The 23,912-nt window shown below is 44.1% G+C and overlaps 1 protein-coding gene across 3 annotated transcripts; it reads left to right on the forward strand.

The window, feature by feature from the left end:
• The first annotated feature begins 231 nt into the window (after nt 1–231).
• CycE (cyclin E) lies at nt 232–23,541 on the forward strand. 3 transcript variants are annotated; one of them, XM_001356131.4, is made up of 6 exons: nt 232–783; nt 8,250–8,382; nt 12,380–12,746; nt 20,546–21,813; nt 21,880–22,105; nt 22,187–23,541. In XM_001356131.4, the coding sequence occupies exons 2-6, from the start codon at nt 8,363–8,365 to the stop codon at nt 22,475–22,477; spliced, it is 2,172 nt and encodes a 723-aa protein (XP_001356167.4). In that variant the 5' UTR covers nt 232–783; nt 8,250–8,362; the 3' UTR covers nt 22,478–23,541. The 3 variants fall into 3 exon arrangements, with proteins under 3 accessions (XP_001356167.4, XP_033236862.1, XP_033236863.1); XM_033380971.1 differs by lacking the exon at nt 232–783 and adding an exon at nt 2,126–2,325; XM_033380972.1 differs by lacking the exons at nt 232–783; nt 8,250–8,382; nt 12,380–12,746 and adding an exon at nt 19,215–20,240.
• Nucleotides 23,542–23,912: the final 371 nt, after the last annotated feature.

Genomic DNA, 23,912 nt, shown 5'->3' on the forward strand with positions numbered 1-23,912 from the left:
TGTTTTATACAAAATACAATAAAAGCAAGGACTAAAAACTAAAATCTTTAATAAAATTATGTGGGCAGAGCTTAGAGTCTTAGTTAGCCAGCAGTATTCAACGGAACATCAAAATTGATTACTCACGTTTTTTTTTGTGTGACCTTTTCGCTAAAACCTTTTTTTTTTAAACAAAATCTAATAAAAGCAAGTATTTTAAATTAGCTAGTCAATAGAAAATTGATTATTTAATCGGATAAAATTATGTAAACAGGGTTGAGGGTTCTATCTAGATGGAATTATTCAATGGAATGTTAAAATCGGGGGAATAGGAACACTTATGCTACTGCTGTTTGAGCAAAGTGCCTTGTGCGTCAGTCTGCAGTGTCGTCAAATTACTGAAAATCCAGATGCGCACAGAAAACATCGTTGTTCCAAACATCGATGACATTGTTTTCTCTTACTTCAGCTGCGACGCTCACGTCGCAAATAAAAAAAAAATTGATTTGATTTTGAAGTTGAAGTTGAACGATAGTTGGTTTGTAACCACTCTGTGAATCTTGGCCCGCACTTGGACAAAGTTGAAGAAAATCCGCTAAAACTGTTAAGGAAACTGTCTTGCTGGCTCGCCGCTGGTGTGCTGCTGCTGTGCGTGTGTTGTATGTGTGTCTGTGGCGGTGTGTGCAATTTTTTTTCATCATTCAATCCGCGTGTGTTTTGTGTGTGTGCCCCCAAGGAAAGAAACGCGTGGCCCAGCCCCGGGAAGAGACAAGCCGCAAGCCCCTAGTGGAGCCATAGGAACAGGTGAGTGCTTGAGATCTGCCTGCCACCTGGCAGCCGCACCGCACTGCCGCAGGTGCGATCCCCGATCAACCCCCCAATATGACCTCAAAATTCAGTTCGGCCTAGGTTTTGCTCGCTTTTTTGCGGCTCTCCAACAAGATTCCGTTGCTTTTAACATTTTTCTTTCTTGTTCATTATTCTACAAAAAAAAAAAAAAAAACGTCGACGTCGCTGCTCACGTTTTTGACTTTTTTCTTGTGCCTCTGCCAACGTCGTTCGCCGCTCTCTCTAAAAGCGACTCTCTCAGCTGTCAGTGCTGTCAGCAGCGAAGAGGCGACGTTGCGTTCCCGCGCGCGGGAAATCGCCAACTTTGATTGTTGTTATTTTCCCCAATTTTGCAATGATTTTGATTATTTTTTAAGAATCTGATTCTGCATGTTTTTGCCCTTTGAATGCAATTACGAACTTGGTGGGTTTCATTCAGATTGTGTGCGCAAACGGGGCGCAAAGTTGGTGCCAAAAACGATGAAATGGTAATCGATGGCAACAACAAAGTCGCGGCGGTTTGTTTGGATCTCAATTGGCGTTGCCACCCAGTTGATCAATTCATTTAGTGGGTCGTTAATATGCATTCGGTTTCTTAAAATGAATCAAAAGCGATAAACTTTGCTTATTTTAGTGCATGTTTTTGCTCTTTTTCAAAGATATTTATTGATTAAACAGACATGTGTTAAAATCTTTAGCTTAATATGTGTTTTTCTTATAGTTTTAAAGAAATATTGTTACACGAAAAAAAATGGTTTTCATATTTTGCTAATTACACTTCTAAATGGACACTTGCAAATGAAAAAAACGTTAAAAATGCAGAAAATTTATTTAAATTTGTTAAAATATCTGTCCTTTTTTGGACTAGCTGGCATCCCACTCAGCTGTTCTCGATGTCCAACTGATTGCCACATACCGATAGTGAGAGAGAGAGACGAGACACACTCACTCCAACTTCCATGTGAAGACCTGAAACAGAACAGGCTGCTTCGGCCCACTTTCTGCCCCTTGCAGGGGATCCATGGATCCATTTCCAGCTTCACCAATTCCCTTCCATTCAATAAAATGCTGCCACCAGCGGAGTGGACTCTCGTCTCTCTTTCTTAGCCACAGTCACATTCCTTTGTGCGGCTGCTTCGCGCGGGAGATTCTCTCTTTCTCTCTGGTTCTCTTCGAAATGTCAGTTGAGCCACCAGCAACAACAAGCTCTTGCGTCGTGTGGTTGTTGCATTTTTTGGCGCTTCAGATCAGCTTGTTTTGGCGCGTTCCTCTTGCACACTCGCCGCAGTCGCTGCCGCTGTCGCTGTCGCTGCCTTGCTCTCTCTCTAGCTCTCTCTGACGTTACCAATTCGGATGCCTTGGCTGATCATACTGTGGCCGGCGTGACGACGACGACGTAGAAAATTTTTGATTCTCGAGTGCGCACGTTCAGAAAACCCTTTTCAAATGCCAATTTTGTTGGGAAAACTCCTGAAACCGTTTTCCCCATCTGTCACAGCACTGCCCCGGCCGGAGAAGGTAAAAATATTGCACAATTTCCTCGATAAAGTGGTGCAAAAAGCAAAAGAAAAAAGTTCGAATAAAATATATGACGCGCGTGCGAGTGTGCGTGTGTGACAAGTGTGTGTGGGGGGGACAGAATCGGTAAAGATCCGACAAAAGTGTGTGTGCTGTTGAACGGTTGGTTGGGAGGGTGGGACAGCGTTGTATGTGCGGCGGTGGCGATGGCTGACGTCGTGTCTTTGCATTTTTTTTCTGCTACAAATACAACAAATCAAAAAATCAAAAGTGCCGAAAAATGTGATATTAGAAACTGAGCAGCCACCACATATTGCCGTGTGGGGGAAATGTTGCAGAATTTTAAATAGTATCTAAATAGAAATATAACGGATGAAAAGTGTCAAGTGTCCCCAAGCGATTATAAAACTTAATATGTATGCCAAATGGAACTCCCTAGAATGCATGTGTGTGTGTGTGTGTGTGTGTGATTGTGTGTCACCAAATTGGACTCGATTATCAATGGAGTTTTCAGAACCATCCTTATTTTTGCATGATTTTTTTCCCCCATCTAGGAATCCAGTGCAGTGAACTGTTGCTGCCATTGGTAACAGTTACGGCCAGAGCAGATGCTGTGCTTCGGCCTCACCGCAGCTCTGGGTCCCCCCTTTCACAAATTATGCGATGGGCGATCGCCTTTCTATTCGCTTACTTGGAGTTCCCGCTTGAATTGCACTTTTTCCCGCCATTCGGATAGATTTTGGGCGGTAAAAACAAAAGTGCGCCAGCCAAACGCCTAATTCGCGCCACTTTGTATTTCTCCATTCTTTGGCGCTTCCCTTCCCCCCCGCTCTCACACACACACACATAGATAGCTCTAGAAATGCGCTCCCACTGAGAGAGTGTCGTTGCTCTGCTCTCTTCTCCCTGCACACCATACACACACACACCAAGAAACGCGCTCTTCCGTTTTATTCATTCCAATCAGAACAACGAGTCGCTGACGGTCGCTGTCGACGCTGGCAGAGCGGCGGCCGCAAAGCCGACATCGGCGCCGACTGCGCTGGCGGAAAAAGTTGAAAACTTGACGAAAACGGAGCAACAAAGCAGGCAAAGCAAGCCAGAAGAATGAGTAATAAAGCGTTCGAGGAGAATCAGTATAAAAGGGAGAAGACGGAGAAACAGTAGAATAAGCAGTAGAGAGGGCAGAAGCAAATACAAGACAAAGAATTATGTCAAAAGTGGCGCAAAAAAAATAACATGTATCTTGGTAGTAACTCTATGTACATATGTACATACATACGAGAGAAAGAGAGAGAATGGCCGAGAGGGAGCGAGTGTGCCCAGAATGGAGTTCATTGATATTTATGTCTGCTTTGCTCTATTGCTTCTTCCCCCTCTGCTCTGCTCTGTTCTGCCGTCAGCTCCCCATCTCCACTTACCTGCTACAATTTCTTTACTCTTTACTCTTTGTTGTTTTTTTTTTTTGCTGTTCGACTTTCTTCTCTTTCTTTTTCGCGCTTTTTTGCATTCCCTGTTTTGGGTGTTTTTTTTTTATTTTAGTAAAGCTTTTGCGTGTTTGCTTTTTAGCATTTTGCTCTTTGAAACTTGATGATTGTGAGGGTTGGGGTGTGGCTGGGGGCACGGGAGGTGGCACTTGTCGATGGGGTGGATTTCTGTATACATAAGAGCTTTCTAGATGCCCTCTATCTATCGTCCCAAGATGCTACGTGATCAGACTGGAATCTAATTTTTTTTTGTTTTAGCTGCCTTGATTCCGCAATGGTATCTTCCACGGATACTTCCAGGAATCTCTTAGAATCATTCTAACACTAGGTCATTGTTTCTTTTTTCTGTATTTACTCATCAAATGCCATTTGGAGGCGCTCTTCAACACCTTTGCCTCTTTTCGAAGGTTATCCAACACTTTTTGCTTTTTCCACTCAAGTGTTTCCCACCTACTCCTTCCAGCAGAGCGGAGCAGCGGCATCCAATCAAAGGAACTACTTAAAACAAGAAGGGCAAAAAAACAGAATCTCATTTGTTATATTTTCTCATCAGACATGCACACATCCCTATAGATATCACCTGTGCCCATATTAACCCGAATTCCTGGTAAAATACCAAAAATATTTCTCAATTACAAGTGCGGAATGTTTCACAAATATTACACGGACTATAATATCCTCCTTCGGCCGGAATGGAATCCAACGATGAGTTGTGAGTAGTACGTACGTACCGCCTGCATGTATGGCATGGCCATAGGTATTTCTCATTGTCTATAAATTTTGTTGTTGTTGTACTTATCGAAATTTATGCCGCATTTTTGTCGCTTCGGAGGAGCAGCATCAGACGAAATCGAAGCTGGAGAGAGGAATCAGAAGACAGAGTGGGGAGGAGGAGAAGCCGTACGAGAGGGAAGAATCAACAATGATAAACAGTTTCCAGTTATTCCCAGACAAACAAAGGATAGTCCCTGGGACTTGGGGAGGAGGAGGCGGAGGGTAGGGGCGACAGGACGCTGGCCACTTGAGCCGGCAATGGGCATCCTTTTAGACGCTGCTAAATATAAACTAAATAATCAATTGAGCGCGTCTCGTTGTCCTAACGGCTACTTCAAGGCCGTCAATTCCTGGAACTGGAACGGCGCTGGGTCCCAGGTCGAGGTCCAGGTCCATTGAAGAACTTTGATTCTGTCGGCGCTCTCTTTCCAGTGCACTGGACTCTATCGCTCTCTCTCTCTCTATCTCTCTGTCTGTGTCTGCCTCTGTGGATCTGGCTCTTCTCTACTTTACTTTCACACGCCGTTGCCCTGGCGGCGCTCTAAAGACGTCGACATATACATACATACATTCATACCCAGGCGCAGGCGCAGGCACAGGCACAGGCACAGGAGAAGACCGACCTCAGAGTTTCGGAGTCGAAGGCGAAGTCTGAGACGACGATCGACTTTCCTGTTTTTATTTTTTATGCTTTTTGCGGCACTTGGAGTTCGTTCGTTCCAACTAATTGCAAGACCAAGATGTAGCCAAACCGCAACAAAAGCAACAAAACGAAAGGGAGAGGGAGGCGGAGGCGGAAGGAGGAGGAGTAGCATTGGCATTGACAACAGACAGACAACACACACAGATGCATGTGCATTTATCTCGAGTATCTCTGGAATGTATCTCGTCCCAAAATGCATCTCTCGCACACACACGCACTCGGCCAAAAAAGGACGCACAAAAATTGCAGGCCCCAGACGACGGCGACTCAAGAGGCCTCTCGGATATCTCGAGACCTGTTTTTCAGTATTATACATGTACATACATATATATTTACCTACATATTGTATATGTTTTCGTATATATTTTTTGCGCTCTCCTCTGCGCATTTTGCGCATTCCTCTTCGTTCCATTGCCTCCTCCAGTTGCATTGCAGCTTCGTATGTATGCGTCTATGGATTTGTGTTTGTATCTCAGTCTCGTCAGTGAGCATTTGTTGTTGTTCCATTTCCTTGTGGGAAAGGTTTCCACACACAAACAAGAGGAATCTTTGGAATATCTTTGGAACATAGAGCAGTAGATAGTTTTCCAGTTAAATCCGTTCGCGTTTTGTTTGAATGACCTTGGAACCCCGACCCCGACCGCGATCCCGACAACGACGTTTACTCAAGCATCGGCTCTCTAATTAGGCTCTGGAGAGCCACAGAGACTGAGACTGAGAGGAAGGAAGCCCCTGCTCTATCCACAACATTATTCATATTTGTATACCTGTAACACCGCCGCGGATTTCTCCTTAACTCCAGCGACCCAGGTCGCAGTCTCCCTTTCGCTTAATCTTCATTAGGCGCATCGAGAATCGGGAAACCTGGAATATCTTGGGAGTGCGTTCTACGTGTACAGTGTGTGTGGGCAGTCCTCGCAATTAGTTAGTCATTTATTAATGTTAGTCGCTCGCATTTGGACAACGAAATCGGGGAATACCTTATAATAAAGTCATTTATTTCAGAGGGGATGGGGATAGGTATCCCCTGTCAACAAGATACAATCTTGGGTATTGCAGATTGTTAAGCAACTCTTATGATGTCTGACATCGAATTTACTTGTAAATTGTTTATTGATTTTGGGGGATCTTGGGATTCTACCGATCAAATACTATTCATCTTCAAGAAATTGTAATCTCGGTGCGATCCTGAGTAATTTGTGCAAATATTAATTGGTTTTGATCTGAAGGAATATTTTTTTAAAGAGCTTTACTTCTACGTTCCGTGATTTTAGAACTTTAATTTTATTTATTGAAATCCCAATTTCTTTGATCATATGTTAATATTAACTGATTGAACCTGAATGACTGTCAAATATTTATAAATATATTTGCACTAAATTTAAGCGATCGAAGAATGATCTTTGAAATTTAATATGTTGACCGCTCCATCGAGATCACTGCACCTCTTCTTTATAAGATCATATATACAATTTTTTCATATAATCCACACGAGATCATCGTTAGATCAGGCAAACTAATTTAGTAAATTCTCCAGGTGCTGCGATAGCTAAAACAGAACAAATTCGAAAGCAAAGAGGGTTGAAGATCTGTGAAGGGACAGAAGGAACAGTCTCAGAACAAGGAACCCAATTAATTAGAAGGCATATCCGCAATTAGTGTGAAAATGATGGCTGAATAGAAAGGAAAAGCAAAATATTGTGCATGAGAAAACTCGGGGAAAAAGTAGCCGAGAAAGAACGGCAAAAAGTGAGGAAAACAGAGAATGTATTGCATAAGAAAAGAAGAGGAAAATGGGCGAAAGAAAGTCGTAAGAAAGCATTCGGATATGGGGTAGGAAATAGGTGTCGGAACTGAGTGGCAGACCGAAGGGAGGAGGTCCATAAATCGTGGCGAATATAACGCCAGGCGGCCCATATGTCACACAGTCGAATGAAAAGAATATAAAAAGAAGGAAAAGGAAAATAAATGAGGGGAGAAAAGCGAGGAGGAGGGAGGAAGGAACAAGGAAACGCGACAGGATACAATTAGCGAGGGGGAAGTCAATTGAAGTTACAGCACAGCATTGCAAAGACACAAACACAATAAAAAGGAGGAATCCTTTTAGGGGGAAGAACTCTATCAACAGCTGCCAGTGCGACCTCTCCACACGGTTCACCTGCCCGCATCACCATCACCATCATCATCAGCCAAGAAAAGCAACAGCAACGGCAACAGAAACAGCAACAGCAGAAGGCCAGCCGCCAACTCTAGCCACAACAGGTGCATCGATATCAATAGACAGGGAGACAGAGGCTCCTCCTCGATATAATTAAGCGTTGTAAAACCACTAGAAAATACCAGTTGACGTTGCGCATGCGCCGTTCGAAGAAGCACCTGACACCGCCACAACAGGAAGAGCCAGAGGGGGAGCTGAACTAGGGCCCGGGGATAAGGGCAGCTGAGCTCCGGGCATCAATCGAGACTCGTGGAAATTCTATTAAGAAAACAAAATACAAAACAAAAAACTGACCAGCTACCTGCCCAACGATGATCCAAGCCCCGGCAACCCATAGCATTCTAGCTCTGTAATTTGAATATCTTCAACACATTGAAGAATATTTACTCTGCTGTATGCTAAAAGCGAAAATTTCGTATATTGTTTTTCGAGAAAAACTCACGTAAACAAATTTGTTTTGGGTTTTCGAGACGAGTAGGAAACTCCTCGACCACATGCTGTGTCTGCTGGGTCTCCTCTCTTAGAGGATCATATGCTGTCGGATAGATAATGCGGGACTAACTGTTGATAGTCCTTTTTGTCAAGTCGTAAAAAGAACTCAATACCAACACGAAACATGTGATGGGCATCGTGTCCTCCTCGAGGAGGACTTTTCCATCCAAAAGGTGGAAGCCCAAGATTAATAAATTGTTGTTTTTATACTTGATTTTTGATTGATTTTTTTATTTTTTCTCATTTTTAGTTCCTCTTTTAACTATTTAAATTATTCCAACACAAAATACTGCCTCCGACGAGCCAGCCTTCACATAATATTCAGGATTCCTTACCTCAACGGCTTCTCGAGGCCGTACAATTATGGGTTTATATGACAAGAGGTAAGTGTACGATTTGTGTTTCGAATTTCCGTTCTCTATATTTTTTTTTTAAGTTTTAAGTTTATAAAACAATTAAAAAAGAATACATGTCCATGTAATATACATTTCAGAGCGTATCAGTTCTCTTTCAGGCTATAGATAAATAAAGAAAATATGTTTAATATTCTATTTTGAACTACAAACTGTTTTAGTTTTGGGTTTCTACGGCTTCAATTGAGTATTTGGGCACTAACCAACACTGTTTCTAACCGGTCTACAAACAAATATCCAACCCTGTGCTACCCTAACTAACACTGGTTTCGAACGTCATCAACTGCTTCTTCAACATCATTTTGAACGGTTTGACTTTCTTGAACAACCTTCATACTTATTTTATTGCCTTTCTCTCATACATTTCCTTTTCCCATCAAACGTTTTTCGTGACTTCCATTTCCTTTGGAGTAACCAAAACTAATTAACACCCCACATGTCTCTAATATCAAACGAAATGAGCGACTCTCTGAGCGACTTCCTGTGGCGACAACGACAGAAGCCTCTTACTTCCTTTTTACCACTAACTATCCTGGTAGCCAGCAGCATGCGCTCTACAGTCAGTCCGGTCTCTCTTTAATTCGTTTTACCAAAATGATGTTTATCTAATAACATTTTCGTAATTATAAAGTGACAGAGCCCTGGTTGGTTTGGTTATGTTATGCCTGAATACCCCCCGATATAGGCCCGCAGGAGCACTCTACTGTTCTGCTCCTACTGTTCCTCTACTGTTCCTCTACTGTTCCTGGATCCCAAGTGCGATAATCTAAAATGCATTTTCACTGTCAATTCCCAAAAGTTCTCCAAAAAGGCCCGAACAGATGGTTTTGTAGGTGTTAAAGTCGAGACCGGGCGTTCCGTTGATAACCAAGTGCCGTCGCTGCATTCCTCTACACTCGGCATTCCTTTACAGGACATGCCACGATGTCCTGCGTGTGATTAGTAAATAATTGCGCGCGAAAATGACATTAGAAAAGTGTTTAGTTGTGGGACGGTCGGTTTCGTTGAGGGTTGCACCCAGGGCCAAAGCCAGGGCCAGGACACTGCCCAGGGGTTGTACGTACATGCTGATAATGTTGTCATAGCGCACACTTTCTGCGGCTTTTTCCGTCATTGCGACAGTCAGTCATGTGTCCTGGCCAACACCAGGACAGAAATTAATTGAGTTTAATATGTTTGACCCTCTATTTTGATGTTGGGTGGGTGCCTTCGCCTGCGCATGACCGTAATTGCATAATTGCCCAGTCATTTGCTCATGTCAGATGCGTCCCTCGCTACATCATCACCCATGCCTCCCCCCTTTCGGAGCGATCATTCCGATCACTTAAGTGATAGTCCATTTTATGGACATATTTCGTAGTCGGGAGTCAGGTCAACATGTGTGCCACATAATTATGGGTATTTGTTGCGAAACTATAACGGAATTTGTCAAAATGTCGCTCTTTGAGGTTATGAAGTGAGGGAACAGAAAGCGTTGCATACTTTTGCGGGTAGCTTTATCTCTGAATAGGTTATGGTCGGAAAAGTATGGAAAAACGACCCGATATGTGACCCACAATGCAGTCAGTCGATGAGCTGAAGCACTATTAGTGCCGAAACGATGTTTTCCGACAGGCATAATCTGTCGATTACAAACCCGGACTTAAGCATATATTTCTTCCGCTCAAAAGCTCTAGTCTCATTGAATTAACTTGAAGTGTAGTGGAGTACCGACCATAGGGGCTAAGTAAAGGCTGTAAAATGGATGTCAACTACGACCAATTCCAATTTTCCTCTCCTGCATAAACGCGTTTCGCGGGTCATGCGGCAGCGCTCTTCGGTTAGTTTGGGCGGGAGCTGATCTGTTTCCAAAATCAAAACAGAATCAAGAGACATTTTCTATAAATCTAAGCCTTCACGGATCTCTCTGTACTAGTTTTCCAAATGTTCTTCCTCAAAGGCTTCAAATGGTTCAAATTCATCATCGGGGATGTGTTTCGGTACAAATTTATAGCATCAACAGCAACAAATTGGTTGGCCCATGCCCCTCGCCGCTTGATATAATTTATCATGTGAGAAAGATCGATCCTTGATACTATTCCCAATGCCAGATCCACTTATTATGCATTGGACAATATTCCTGGAATACGCACGGCCTTACGGTGTTTTCCTCTTATCATCTCCGACTGGCGGCGGCACGGCACCCCAAGATAGTGCCTTTAGCCCCAGCTGCCATTCGCGCTACCTACAGCAGAAAGCAGAAACAGAAACAAGATTCAAGCCACGCTGCAGGGGAAAGGGGAACGGAAACTTTCACCGAGAAATGACAAATTTCAGGGTGAACCTTTAACCAGAGAGATCTGAGAACCCTGACCCCGTGAAACCCACCAACAGAAGGAAAGAGAGAAAGGATGGATGGTTAAAAAACTTCCATCCACTGGGTGTGCTGTGTGCACGTACACTCCATTAGTCCTTCTTCCTTTCTCCACATTCTCCGCGAGAGAAGGAGAGAGAGACGCGACATTTCTCGCCATAACTCATTTTTAAGCGATTCCATTTCCTCGTAATTTACTACGTGATTACTTTTTCTTGTTCATTAAACCATTAAACGCGATCGATAGCGGAGGGCCAGCTATCATCCTTGACAAGGATCAAAACAGGCAGCCTCGGCCTTGGTCTCGATACCACACACCCAATCGCAATCGCAGTCGCAGTCGCAATCCTCTGACCAAGGAGAAATGGCTTAAGCATTTGAATTTATGTGCAGCAGCCCTTTTTCTATTTTTTTCTTAGCTGTATTCAAGATTCCCCTTTCACAGATTCCTTCGGATGAACCCCGACCTCGACACCTTTTGTCGGTCGGTTTGGTCTCAAGGGTTAGGTTTCGTTTTTTGCTCCTTTCCTCAAATTGCAAAAATTCGCGCAACGAATTGCTTGAAGTGCAGTTCCTTACTGCTTCCTTACACTTGAGGGGCAAAAGACCTGAGAGGAACATCTGCCCATCGGCGAATGGGAAACCGAATTGAAAGGAGGGAAATTCTATGCCAGCCTCTTGCATTATGCATAATGTGCATGCAAATTTGCCAAAATTGCTCAATAATCTTGAGCAAGGAAAAGGGTCCACTTCACAGAGGAAAGGGCTTTCTTTTCCTCGGGAGCGCGCCCTCGATCCCATTTTCCAGTTCCCTCGATCAGTCATCTCGATTTCAATTTCCCGGATGTTAAATATTAATGTATCCGTTGGGTGCCTCAATCTCGTGTCTAGCATCTAGCATCTCGATTCGACGGTCGACGGAGGCCGTGTCGTGTCAAAATTCAATGAATTTATGTTTCGTTTGTATCTATTTTAGAGCGAATGAACGCCCCTATGCCCATGCCCTGTGCGATTTGCTCGGCAGGCAGCACGTATTGAATTTCTCTTTCTACATATTTTGCGAAAATCAAAAGAAATGTTCTACTAATCCCCAAAAGAGTGGGGGGCACAGTGATTCGGGGTTGTGTGAATATGTGGCATGAGAGTCAATAGTCCATAGTCACGATATCCTTTTTTCTTATTACCTAAAACCTAATAGTTTTAAACAATTTGCATAAAATTCCATAAAACTTGTCTAAAATCATTACAATTTTCTTGTTATTATCTTATATAAAACAGTGTTTGTTTGTTTCAAAAAGTTCTTTCAAAAGGTTTGATTTAAAATATAAATTAACTAAATTATACAAATTTGGAAATAAAAAATGTTTTTGGTTAAATCCAAAACTAATGCAAAACTTTTACAAAAGCCACATTGAAATATTATCTCAGATTAGATCGTTGGTCGTTTGAATTTATTCTGAATTATGATTATTTTTTTTTTAATTGAAATGGGTACGATGTACGAATTACTCAGTAAAAACTATGCAGCATATGCAACAAAATGTTGAATAAATGTACTTTTTCTCCCATCGTTGTACCACTGTTGTAATTTCTCCTGCTTTCTCGCATTTGCAGTTTTTCTACTACCAGCAGCACTGAGCCCAATGGAAGCGTAGTCAGAACCGGCGCCAGCGCCAGCACCGAGGAAGCAGCCAGCAGCAACATTGTCGTCGTCGTCAACAGCAGCAGTTGCAGCAGCAGCCCAGCTCCTCCGTCATCCCCATCAGCAGCAGCAGCAGCAGCAGCCTCGTCCTCGTCCTTGGCAGCAGCAGCAGCAGCATCAGCCCCCTTTATAGCACAAAAAGAGCTCCCTGGAATAGAAGTGGAGATGTGCTCTTGTGATAATCAGAACCCTGCAACATCCGCAGCCAATGCAACAACTTCCAATGGCATTAAACGTAAACGGCGTTTTAGCAGCAGCGACTCCAATGATGATGCAAAGGTGAGCCACCCATTCCCCACCCATCCCCTCTCACACAAAATATAGAATATTACTGTATGGCTGTCTGGGTACTCGTATGAGATAAGTTTTATGAATGAAGTTGCATTATCAGAGCACATGTGACCTCGTTGATTGGCGCAATCTTATCAAGGAAATGCCCATGCCCCGCGTGAGTGAGGGAGAGCCGGCGGCCAATGAATGACCTAAACGATCTTGGAATATGTGTATGATGTGCGATGATCAAGCTAATTTGATCTGTGTAGTGGATCTGTCTAGTGGATTTGTGTGAGTTTTTATATTCAAAGTTTCGATTTTACTCAAAATTGATTTGATATTCTTCTCTTTCATCGATCTATGGAATATGGATCTTTGCTGAGCAACACTAAGCCAGTAGATCGATCATTGACGTCTAGTCGTTGATTAAAGTATTTATAAATAGTTATACATACGAGGATTTTTTTAAAAAGCTGATGTTACTATGATCCCTTAATGAATTGAGCTAGAATTAAACTTTGTTCACAATTACATAGGAAAGATGGCTAATGATTCCTTCCCGTACATATCCATTTCTTTAGATCAAGTGAATATCCATATCGATTCCAGTTCTTGAATGACTAAACTTGATTATCTTTTTGGGAATTCTCATCGATTAACTTTGTTTTGTTGCAAAAGAAAAGGATCTAAGAGCTACGGATTCACATTTAATTATTGTCTGAGTTGTTTCCATTGATCTTCGTATATTTTTAGAAAATCAATTCAAATGTCTATCTCCCGTTTTCGTGTGTTTAGTAAACGATCTTTTATTTGTTATTTGCCCTTTTAGAGTGCAGTAGCCCTTTCATGGCTTCCGATGCTGCTGCCGATCCTCATTCCTCATTAGATCTCTAGCCAAATAAGCCCTTGGGCACGTAGTCAGCCAGCTCCTCCTGGGCGCACACACGCACGCACAATGCCGAGATGAGCCCAAAAATAAACGCTACTTATGCGGAAAAAGGCTCATTTGGCATCCTTGCTAGAAGTCAGATCTCTCCGTTCTGTGCCTTGGCTCTCAAGTAGCTGCAATCAAAGCCAATGGAACAATGGCTTCTCTCTGGCGGGTCTCCTGGAGTCTCCTGGCAGCTCCTGGCAGCTGTGTTGGTGCAAAGGATTTTTGAGAAGTAAGAAGCATGTCAGCAGCAGCAGCAGCAGCAGCAGCTCCTCGACGTGCAATGAACTTGCAGAAATCGAGTTTGGGTTGTTTTTTGCACTGTTTGCCGGCCGTTTGCCTTCCTGCCAAGAAACAACAAATGTCATTTTATCCAGGAAAAAAAACTAAGGCAATGTCTGGCCCCCTTCATGCTGTAGGGGAATTCCGAGGGGTCTTGCCACTAGTATGTTGAGCATATGCACGAAAGGACAAAGGACAGCGACAGCGACAGCTACAGCGACGTTGCGCATGCGCGCACACCTTGAGCAGCGTCATTCTCTCTCTCTCTCTCTCTCTCTCTCTCTTTCTGTCTGTGGATCACCAGGGGTGGTTTGCCAAGGAGAGGACGGACCTCAAAGTCAAGGCGGCGCACAAGCGTCCGTTAGGGCCGTAGGAAGTATTTGAAATTGCGATAGTTATAGGCTATGGCTTGAGGCGCAGCAACTAGATCAAGACGATGGGTAAGGATGGTGAGGATGGGTACCGGAATGGGACAGGGAGCTAACCACAAACACGAATGTGAGCCAGCGAACGAGTGAGCCGTGGAGGGGTTCAGCAGCGCCGCCTTATCCTTTTCAAGGATCACTGGGTAGGCTGCCAAGTTTTCCATTTTTCCTGCCCTGCTCCTTGCCGCTTCCCTAATTAAATATTCATCGAGACGACATTTGCTGCAGAAGATGTTACCGTTCCATAAAAAGTGGTCGGTAGCTCGTTGCATTTTGCTACCCCGTCTAGGGACATTATCCTTATGCAAATGCGTGTCCCGTTCCCGCTACCGATCCGGGACTCCGGTCTGCTCATTAGATTTCCGTTAAACTTTTATGCAAATCATCTTGCTCCTAGTCCTTCTCCTCCTCCTTCTCCTTCTCCTGCTCCTGCTCCTGTCGGATGTCATCTGGGTTTGGGATGTATGCAGCCCTGCATTGGAATTCCTTGAAATATTATACAATATTTGTTTTGCTGCTGGCAAAAGGATAAAAATTACGGTATTATTTTACCAATTTGTCAGTGTAATGTAAACCCTTTTTTCTTCCTTTCTTCGTCTCCTGCTCGAAGCATGAAATCGCTGAAAGTTTCCTTCTCTTTTTTTGGGAAAACTTCATTGTTTCTTTTTGCCGAAACAAGACCAGGAGGGAGGGCAGTTGTTGTGTTTGGGATAGGATAGGGTTGAGGTTGAGGTTTGCCTGGGATGCAATCAAGTGCAGGGCTTGATTTCTGTCAAGTCAGTTTCCCGGGCATTGTGGGAAATTGATTTCAAGTTTTCCCCACGATCACCCCAGATTGCATCCCGACATGGGATGGATTCCACGGACTCTAATGTTCTCTGTAATTCGAAGTTTTCTCTAATTTTAAAGGGGATTTCATTTAGCGAACGGGTAAACAAGAGTTGACAGGACCGTTTGGGATGCTTTCTGTAATGATCTGTTTTGAGCTGACAGATCCCATCCGTATGATAAGAAAACCAGTTTCAACTAAAGACAGTTGATAGATTCATCAGCTCTATGTTATCGATGATCTAGAAAACAGTTAGTATAAATAAGAGCAACAATAGAGATTACGTCTACGTCTTCTTCGGGTAACAAATTATTTCAAAAATTCATATTTTGATGATGCTTAGCGGCCTTCAATTGTTTATGTTGCTACCGGAGAGACATTCAGGCGCAGAGAGGACTTTCGCTGTGTTTCAGATCTCTACATACTTTTTTGGGGGTACGTGCGCTCCTAACAGATCTGATTGGAACCACAAAGGACTCTTAATAAACTTACTATGCCATACCTTCAATGGATCGTAAAGCAGTAGACAAAAATTTACACATACCTTCCTCACATTCTCCTTACCCTCGATGTCCTTGCCTAAAACATTTATCATTTCATGTTTTCGTATTCAAAATTTATTTGGCGGTTTATCCTTTGTCCACTTACGCTCCGATCCTGCCCGTCCGCCAAAGGGCTATGCTTTAATTTACTTTCGTCATGGATCTAACCAATTGCATGATTAATTACAATACGTCTGTCCGAAGGGTTTCCCTCCCTCTCTGCACTCATATTTCCTCAGACTTGATGAAGATTTTCCTGCCAAGTCACGGGCAGGACAACCGCGAAAGGATTGTGTTGGATTAACCCCCTTCCCGTGGACACTGACCAGAGGTCAGTTTTTGGTTTGGTTGGAAATATGAGTGTTTGTTATTGTCCTTCTGGGACATGTCTTGCTCTCGTCTGGCATGTTGTTTGCATATCATTTATTACATGAAGAGCAGGAGCAGTGGCCAAGGCCTCGAGCTAATTTAGAATCTTGAATAATGACATTAGGAGAAATGTAATTTGTCAAAGAAAGAAAACAAGAAACGAGAGAGGTTTCCATAACATATTTTTGAAAGAACCTCCAAAACAGTACGCAAAAACAACATACATGCGTGTGCATGATGCTCGACTCGCGATGCGCAAGTGAATGCTGCAAAAACAACTTACATTGCGTGTGCCTGACACCGCACAATGATGCTCTCTGGCTTCTCTGATAAGAGTTTTTGTTTTTGCTGTTTCTGATTCCCAGAAATCTTAATTTATCTCCAATCGAAAATTTCATTTCTGTAAAATATTAACAATTTTTAAAGATCCATTGAAGATCGGGAAAAAGACCGAATTAAATGTTATCAAAAAGGACCTTGGGGAGAGTGAAAAGAACGAAGGTAGAAATAATAAAACGAAACAACAATGCTGCATATTACACGGCAAAGTTACACCTGGTCCTGGTCCGGGGCTGGGCCCAGGGACGGGGGCAGACCCACGCCAATGGTAAAACGATCGACGCGACGCAGCGAAAAAAAACTAAAGGTGTTTCGGTTGCGAGCAGACGGCAGACGAAAGATTACGACACATAAGCGCAGGACTTTGAAGGGTATGAGGGAGAGCAGTAAATGCCAGCACAGCACGGAGGGCGACTCAGAGAGAGAGAGAGTGAGAGTGAGAGCAGCAGCAGCAGCAGCAGCAGCAGGAGAGTAAGAGCCACACAATGGGGCATTGAAGGAGATTGAGGTTGACGACTGCGACGAAGCCGACGACGACGACGACGACGACTTTGTCGCATAACAATTGCTTTTCTTGACTGTTTTGTCTATATGTACCCATAACTGCTGGAAGATGTGGACAGGGATTGTGGAATTGCATCATCTGCTCCTGCTGCTCCTCCCAGTGATATTTCGAGTGATGTTTTGGGTGCCTTTAGCAGCAAGAGATCATCGTCAACTGCCATCAACTGCAATCGCAATAGCAGTCACTGGAGCAGGGACAGCTGCCACCATCGTTGACTACTAGTCTTTGGGCAGAGGAGAAATCCTTGAATCGGCTTAAGGGCAACAACCCAGTTTAACCCTTGTTAAACTTAAGATGCAACGCAACCCTCTCTTCCCCGAAGATTGGTCCAGATTCTGTTCCAGCCCACATTACAGTTCACTAATTTCTCACACATCATGTCATAAAGTTCCCAAAGATGGGAAAAGGCCTATACTCTATCCACGCTTGACCAGATCCCGATCTACCCCCACCCCCTGGCAGATGCAATGTCCACGTACCAAAGCGAAGCAATGCCAAAGGGAACAGAACGGAATGTAATGTCCATTGTCTGTGGGATTGTCCATTGGCATTGGCATCTTATGCCATTGCACGCTTTGATTTTAATTACATTGCATCTGGGGTTCCTTGACATGTGTCCATTTCCATTACCAATTCCACATCCACTTCCATTTGCGATTGCCATTCTCTCGGTCTCGGTCTCGGTCTCGCTCTCGCTCTTCTGTTACCTAAATCATCGCTCCCTTCAGAGCGGAGGGTTGCTTGTTGTTCGTTACGTTACTGCAGTTCCTCCAGAAAGAATAAGAAATTAAATTTGTCATGCGTCTTGGACCTTCCTGTCCGTCGTCTGATGCAAAAAAAAAATTATTTACCTTGGAAATGTATCTTCCCTCAGAGAGGTGGAAGGAAGGAACGAACGGAAGGAAGGAAGGCAAACCTACTCAAACAATTAAAAGTGTCACATAAATATCGTAAAATTCCCTCATTTTTACGCAACAAATTATGTGAAAATCTTTAATGAGCCAGCCAAGAGGGAGGGATGGCTGTAATATTGTTAAGCTTTTACGATGTGTGAGATTGCGAGTTATAGAATCGAACATTGAAACATATCCCCCAGATTGATGTGTGCAAAAATTTGATAAAAGAAATCAAGGGAAAGATCAATTTCAGTCGTAAACTTGGGAAATTCTTTTCAAGATAATAGATTTTATTGCTTCTGTCTTGGATATTTCTGTATGATATTTGATGAAAGATTCTTGACCCAATCATGAGGATCATAGGCTACACAAATATGCAAATAAATGACTGGAACGATCCTGAGAGGCTTCAAATTTACTCGGAACTTTGCATTCTTTGATATGCACCTACAATCCCACAGAAATCCTTCCATTCTTTCGTAGATTTATACGGACTTTCTGATCTTGGCTTCTGTATTCGATCAGCTGCCGAGGAGAACAATGGTCAAGGATCTGCTGGGATCTTGCTGCTGTAATCTTATGACTCACGAGGGACTCTGCGTTTTTGTGTGGTTCCCATTAGCCTTGCTCTACATTCGACTTTCGCAACGCCCCACACGATCTGTCCCAGGGTCGTCTACCCTCCAGCCGTTGATAAAGATAAAAGATAAATTACTAGAGGAATAGCTCCCAAGATTTAAAAGATTTTTGCGCTGCAGCCGCTCTGGCAGCTCGAGCCAAAGACGGACATAAATTATATAAGTACTATCCGCAGATGTGTGTGTACAGACACATACTCTGTCTGTCTAGGTAGTGATTTTTCCAACGTCTTCGTCTACCTGGACACACACGGAGGAATTGTTGACAAAAATAATTGTAGAAAGGATCAGGGCCAGCCGTGCCGTGCCGTCAGTGGGATTTGTTGTTGGGCTGATAAACACCCAGAGGCGAAAAATGCACTGCGAAAACAACAGACAGGCACAGGCACAGGCACAGGCACAGGCCAGGCCCCACGGAATGAACGAACGTCTCAAGGAAATAGCCAGATCTCCGGGAAGGAACTACCCTTAAAGCGGTAGAGCGGAGCTGGCACCAGAGCAGTAGAGCAAGCGAGAGGGCAAGCTGCTGCTTGCCAGCCTTTTTTCACCGTTCACCGTTGTTGCAACGTTGTCGTGAAAGCAACCCCTATTTCCAGGCCGTTGCATTCGTTGAGCAGGATAACGACGATCAACGATCGGAGTGCTGTTCGGGGCTCTAGGGGCTCTCGGGGATCGGCGATCTGGAACGAGGGACGTCGAGCTCAGTTGCACAGCGCCAGTCAACGCGTTTGGTACACGATCCGCTCAATCCGGCTCTCATCTCGGAGTGACCAGAAGAACAAAGACTATCTATATGTATAGCACATATTCGTAATACCAACAAAAATAATTAAATACAAATAAACTCAAACCAAAAATGATACGCTGCTAAAAGAGGAAGGGAAGCAGAGACTGAGACCAAAAAAGAAATACTGTGTATTTCGAGTGCAAAAACCTAATTTAATAACCGGATTCGGCCAAGAGATCACCTCACCAGCCAGCAACCAACCAACCAACAACAAAATAAACCAACCAACAAATTGTTTCCAATGTTATAGCACACGACATTTATTTGCACTCTTACACATACCAAAGAATCAACCGAACAACCGAAATTTAAACCAAAGACTGCCACCAGAGTCGAGAATCATCAAAGCAAAAAGTGCAATAACAATTTTTGTATATTGATTATACAAAAACAAAAAAAAGAAATAATTCAAGGAAAGAAACCCAAAAGAAATTCAAACAAAAACGTCTCGAAACGCTTCCACGAGATCCCAAGCTAAGGAAGAGCAACCCAAACGAAACCAAACCAAAGTGTTATTGTTGTACCACTATACGAACGTAGTAGCCTTTATCCTGTATCCTTTTGTGTGCTGCGCCGCCCACACTGCACTCCACGGTTTCGGGCTAACATTTTGTGCGGGTGTACCCGGTCGGTCCATCTATCAAGGATTAAGAATTTTGACAGGCGTGCCCACATAAATTCTGGCCACCGTTGAACCGCGGCACTGCTGCCTGTGCCTGATCTGATCTGATCCTCCTTTGCTAATTATATTCGAGACACGTTTCTAATTCCGCCGCCATCCGTCTGTGTGTGTGTGTGTGTGCGCGCGTGTGATCCAGTTACTGACTCCTGAATATCCTTTCCATTGTCGTTCATGTTATTATGAAGTTGGAACAGAAGCGCAAATTCATTGAAATGGTAACGACTGTTTTTGGAATAATATTAATATTAAATATTAGTTTAAGATCTCTGTAAAATATGAGAACTGAGCTAGGAATCTAGGGAGGAGTTTTTGGAAGAATTCGTGTGCGAATTCGGAGAGTAGATCAGAAGTAAAGTCGTGAGCCATGGACCACTACTATATTTAAAGCTGATCTACAGATTATCAGATTCATTGCATCATTGCATCAGTAAAGAACCAGCCAGTGGTGGACTATATTTTCTTCTGTTCAGAGATCTTTCATTCCATTCTAATACAAATTTGTTTGTGTGCTCTTTTTTAGGATCCCGAACTCGGCTTTGAGCCACCATCGGCCAAGCGGCAACAGCGTCTGCCTGCCATCTATGGCAGCGATCAGAGCAGCAATCTCTCCTCGGTGGCCTCCTCGGTGTACACCTCCCCTGGCCAGAGCACCCAGGAGCTGCTGAGCATACGCAGCTCGCCGGCAGATGAGTTGCCAGAGGCCTCGCACAGTCCGCTCCCCGACAGCCCCGACAGTCCGCCCAGTCCGGATCGGGGCTCGGCCAAGCAGGCGCCCGTTGTAGTGCGCTACGCCGTGGACCAGGTCGGCAGCAACAGTCTGGCAGCAGTGACAGAGCAGCAGGATCAGGAGGATGATGATTTGCTGGACGACAGCTGCGAGGAGTATTCGTATGACGAGGAGGACGAACTGGACGAGGAGGACGATGAGGAGATTAACTCATCGAACATTTCGCCAGCCTCCTCGGGCTCCAACCCGCCAATGACCGACTATGGGGCCAAAACCCCCCAAATGACGCTGAGCAACATCGTCAAGGACATGTCACAGCTCGAAGAGTACTCGGGCCTGAATTGCATGTCGCCGGCGGTGGAGAGCTCTCTGCGTCAGTGCCCCCTTCCGGCCCTAGCCTGGGCCAATGCGGCAGATGTGTGGAAGCTGATGTGCCATCGGGACGATCAGGATTCGCGTCTGCGCAGCACCACCATGCTGGAGCAGCACCCGGGCCTGCAGCCGCGCATGCGGGCCATCCTTCTGGACTGGCTGATCGAGGTCTGCGAGGTGTACAAGCTGCACCGGGAGACCTTCTATCTGGCCGTTGACTACCTCGATCGCTATCTGCATGTGGCCCACAAGGTGCTAAAGACGCACCTGCAGCTGATTGGCATCACGTGTCTGTTTGTGGCCGCCAAGGTGGAGGAAATCTACCCGCCGAAGATTGGCGAGTTTGCCTACGTCACCGATGGCGCCTGCACCGAGAGGGACATCCGGCAGCACGAAAAGATCCTGCTGCAGGCCCTCGACTGGGACATCAGCCCCATCACCATCACCGGCTGGCTGGGCGTCTACATGCAGCTGAATGTTAACAACCGCACCCCGGCCTCGTTCATGCAGATCGGCAAAGAGAACGCCACCGAGAAGGCAGCCGATGATGCCTTCATCTATCCCCAGTTCTCGGGCTTCGAGTTTGTCCAGACCTCGCAGCTGCTGGATCTGTGCACCCTCGACGTGGCCATGGCCAACTATCCGTACTCGGTGCTGGCTGCGGCCGCCATTAGTCATACATTTAGTCGGTAAGTTCGAAGGCTCCTCCTCTGCGTAGGGATTGGCATTTCCTAACTTGGTTTTCTGCACTACAGAGAGACGGCCCTCCGTTGCTCTGGCCTGGACTGGCAGGTGATCCAGCCCTGTGCTCGCTGGATGGAGCCCTTCTTCCAGGTGATCTCCAAGAAGGCCGTCTACCTGCAGGTGAATGAGCAGAACGAACAGGTCAGCAACAAGTTCGGACTGGGCCATGTCTGCCCCAACATCGTCACCGACGATTCGCACATCATTCAGACCCACACCACCACGATGGACATGTATGTAAGTATCTCTCAGGAAGGCGTTAAAAAGAGAGTGGTTTATTAGGGATAGTTGCTAATCTGGAAACTCACCTTTTTGCAGGACGAATTGCTGATGGTCCAGGATGCGCTCCACGCTATGCGAGTCCGGACCCAGGCCTCGCCGGCCACAGCGCTGCGCGCCCCGGAGAGTGTGCTCACGCCGCCTGCCTCTAGTCACAAGCCGGACGAGGAGCTAGGCGATGAGGAGGAACCGTCGGCGAACAGCAGCAGCAGTAGCGGCATAAAGAGCGGCGGCGGCATTAGAAGCTCCACTTCGTGTCACGCTGCCCATCGCGGGAATATTGCCACAGCTGGCAGCATAATGGCTGAGAACAGCAGAGGCAATCGCTGAGAGCTCCAGCGGATGCATCAAGCAAACACAAACACACACCACGCCCGCCCAAACAGTTTTACGTTAAGTGTTTCTTATAATTAAATTATTTATGTTAAGTGAAAAGTTATTAGTTGCCTAATTCCTATGCTAAAAAAATATTTAATTTCAAATTTTGCAAGCGCCCTGGCCCCATATTTTTTTTGTTTCTTCGGCTAGATCTTTTTTTTGTGGCCTGATTTTCGCTCAGTTTAATATTTAAATATGTGTATTTATCCAAAATCAGAAATATAATCTTAAATGTACACTCCTAACTACCTACATATACACATCAAGATATGCACATAAAGAGAGCATAGATCGTAGAGCACACGAGGAAAACTGAATAGATCCTTAAATTCTAACAATAATATACCTGCTGAAAGGGAGCCAAGCCGAAAGCCAAATGCCGTAAGCTAACTATACACACAAATGAAACAATAAGAAATCGGAAACTGGAAACTATATATATATATATTACATGTATGAGTAAATTGTTGACAATCGATCAGATCATGTCCAGCAGAGCCAGAGAAACAGTCAGAGTCATCCGCTCATCAATCACCAATCATCAATCTAAAGATTAACGAAACTAAACTGACGGAAAAGCGATGGCAGGAAGTGAAAATCACTTGACTAATCAACTAAAACTAGTATATAAGTTGAGGGAAGTGCCAGAACTAGAACCTACATATGTACATACGTGTATGCAGATGTAGTAACTAAACCGACTAATGCTAAGACCTGCATTTCCATTCAACGATTAACCCCACTAACAATGAATCAAACATAGATACCCACTCACACAAAGACAACAAGTCCACAGCTGACACGGAGTGACAAAGAGTAATGGCATAATTGAAGCATACAACACACGAGTATATGTATATCCTGAATTCCTGAATTGAACGAAGACTACAGAAGAACAACTGTAAAGAATACTTACCTTACGCATTACATGAGTGCACATGTAATGTAACATTTTTAATTTAGACTAATTTGCCATAATTTGCTAAGCAAATAAATCCTGTATATAAAGAAGAGAACACACACACACACGTGCAGACAAAAGGCGCACACCGACGAAACGCTAACTGAAACGCATATAGTATATTATTATATAAGTGTAGCATTTCTATATACGGCTACAATCTGTTTTGTATATTGAAGAGGCAATGCAGTGCCCCACTAGAAAATTATTATTAGTTGGATAGTTTAGGCATAGATAAAATTAAGTGTTCATATAATTAAGGATGGAATGAAAACAGAAAAACCACAAAAACAACGACTAAAAGAAAAGAAACAAACACAAAAAAATTGTATCTATTTATGTTTTATTTTTAGTTTTTAAAGGCAATATTAATTTGATTTTAAACAATTTCACAAGTACGCTTATACCCCGTTGATTCAATGTCAA

The sequence above is a fragment of the Drosophila pseudoobscura genome, chromosome 4 (assembly GCF_009870125.1).
Source record: "Drosophila pseudoobscura strain MV-25-SWS-2005 chromosome 4, UCI_Dpse_MV25, whole genome shotgun sequence".
NCBI classification, from domain to species: domain Eukaryota; kingdom Metazoa; phylum Arthropoda; class Insecta; order Diptera; family Drosophilidae; genus Drosophila; species Drosophila pseudoobscura.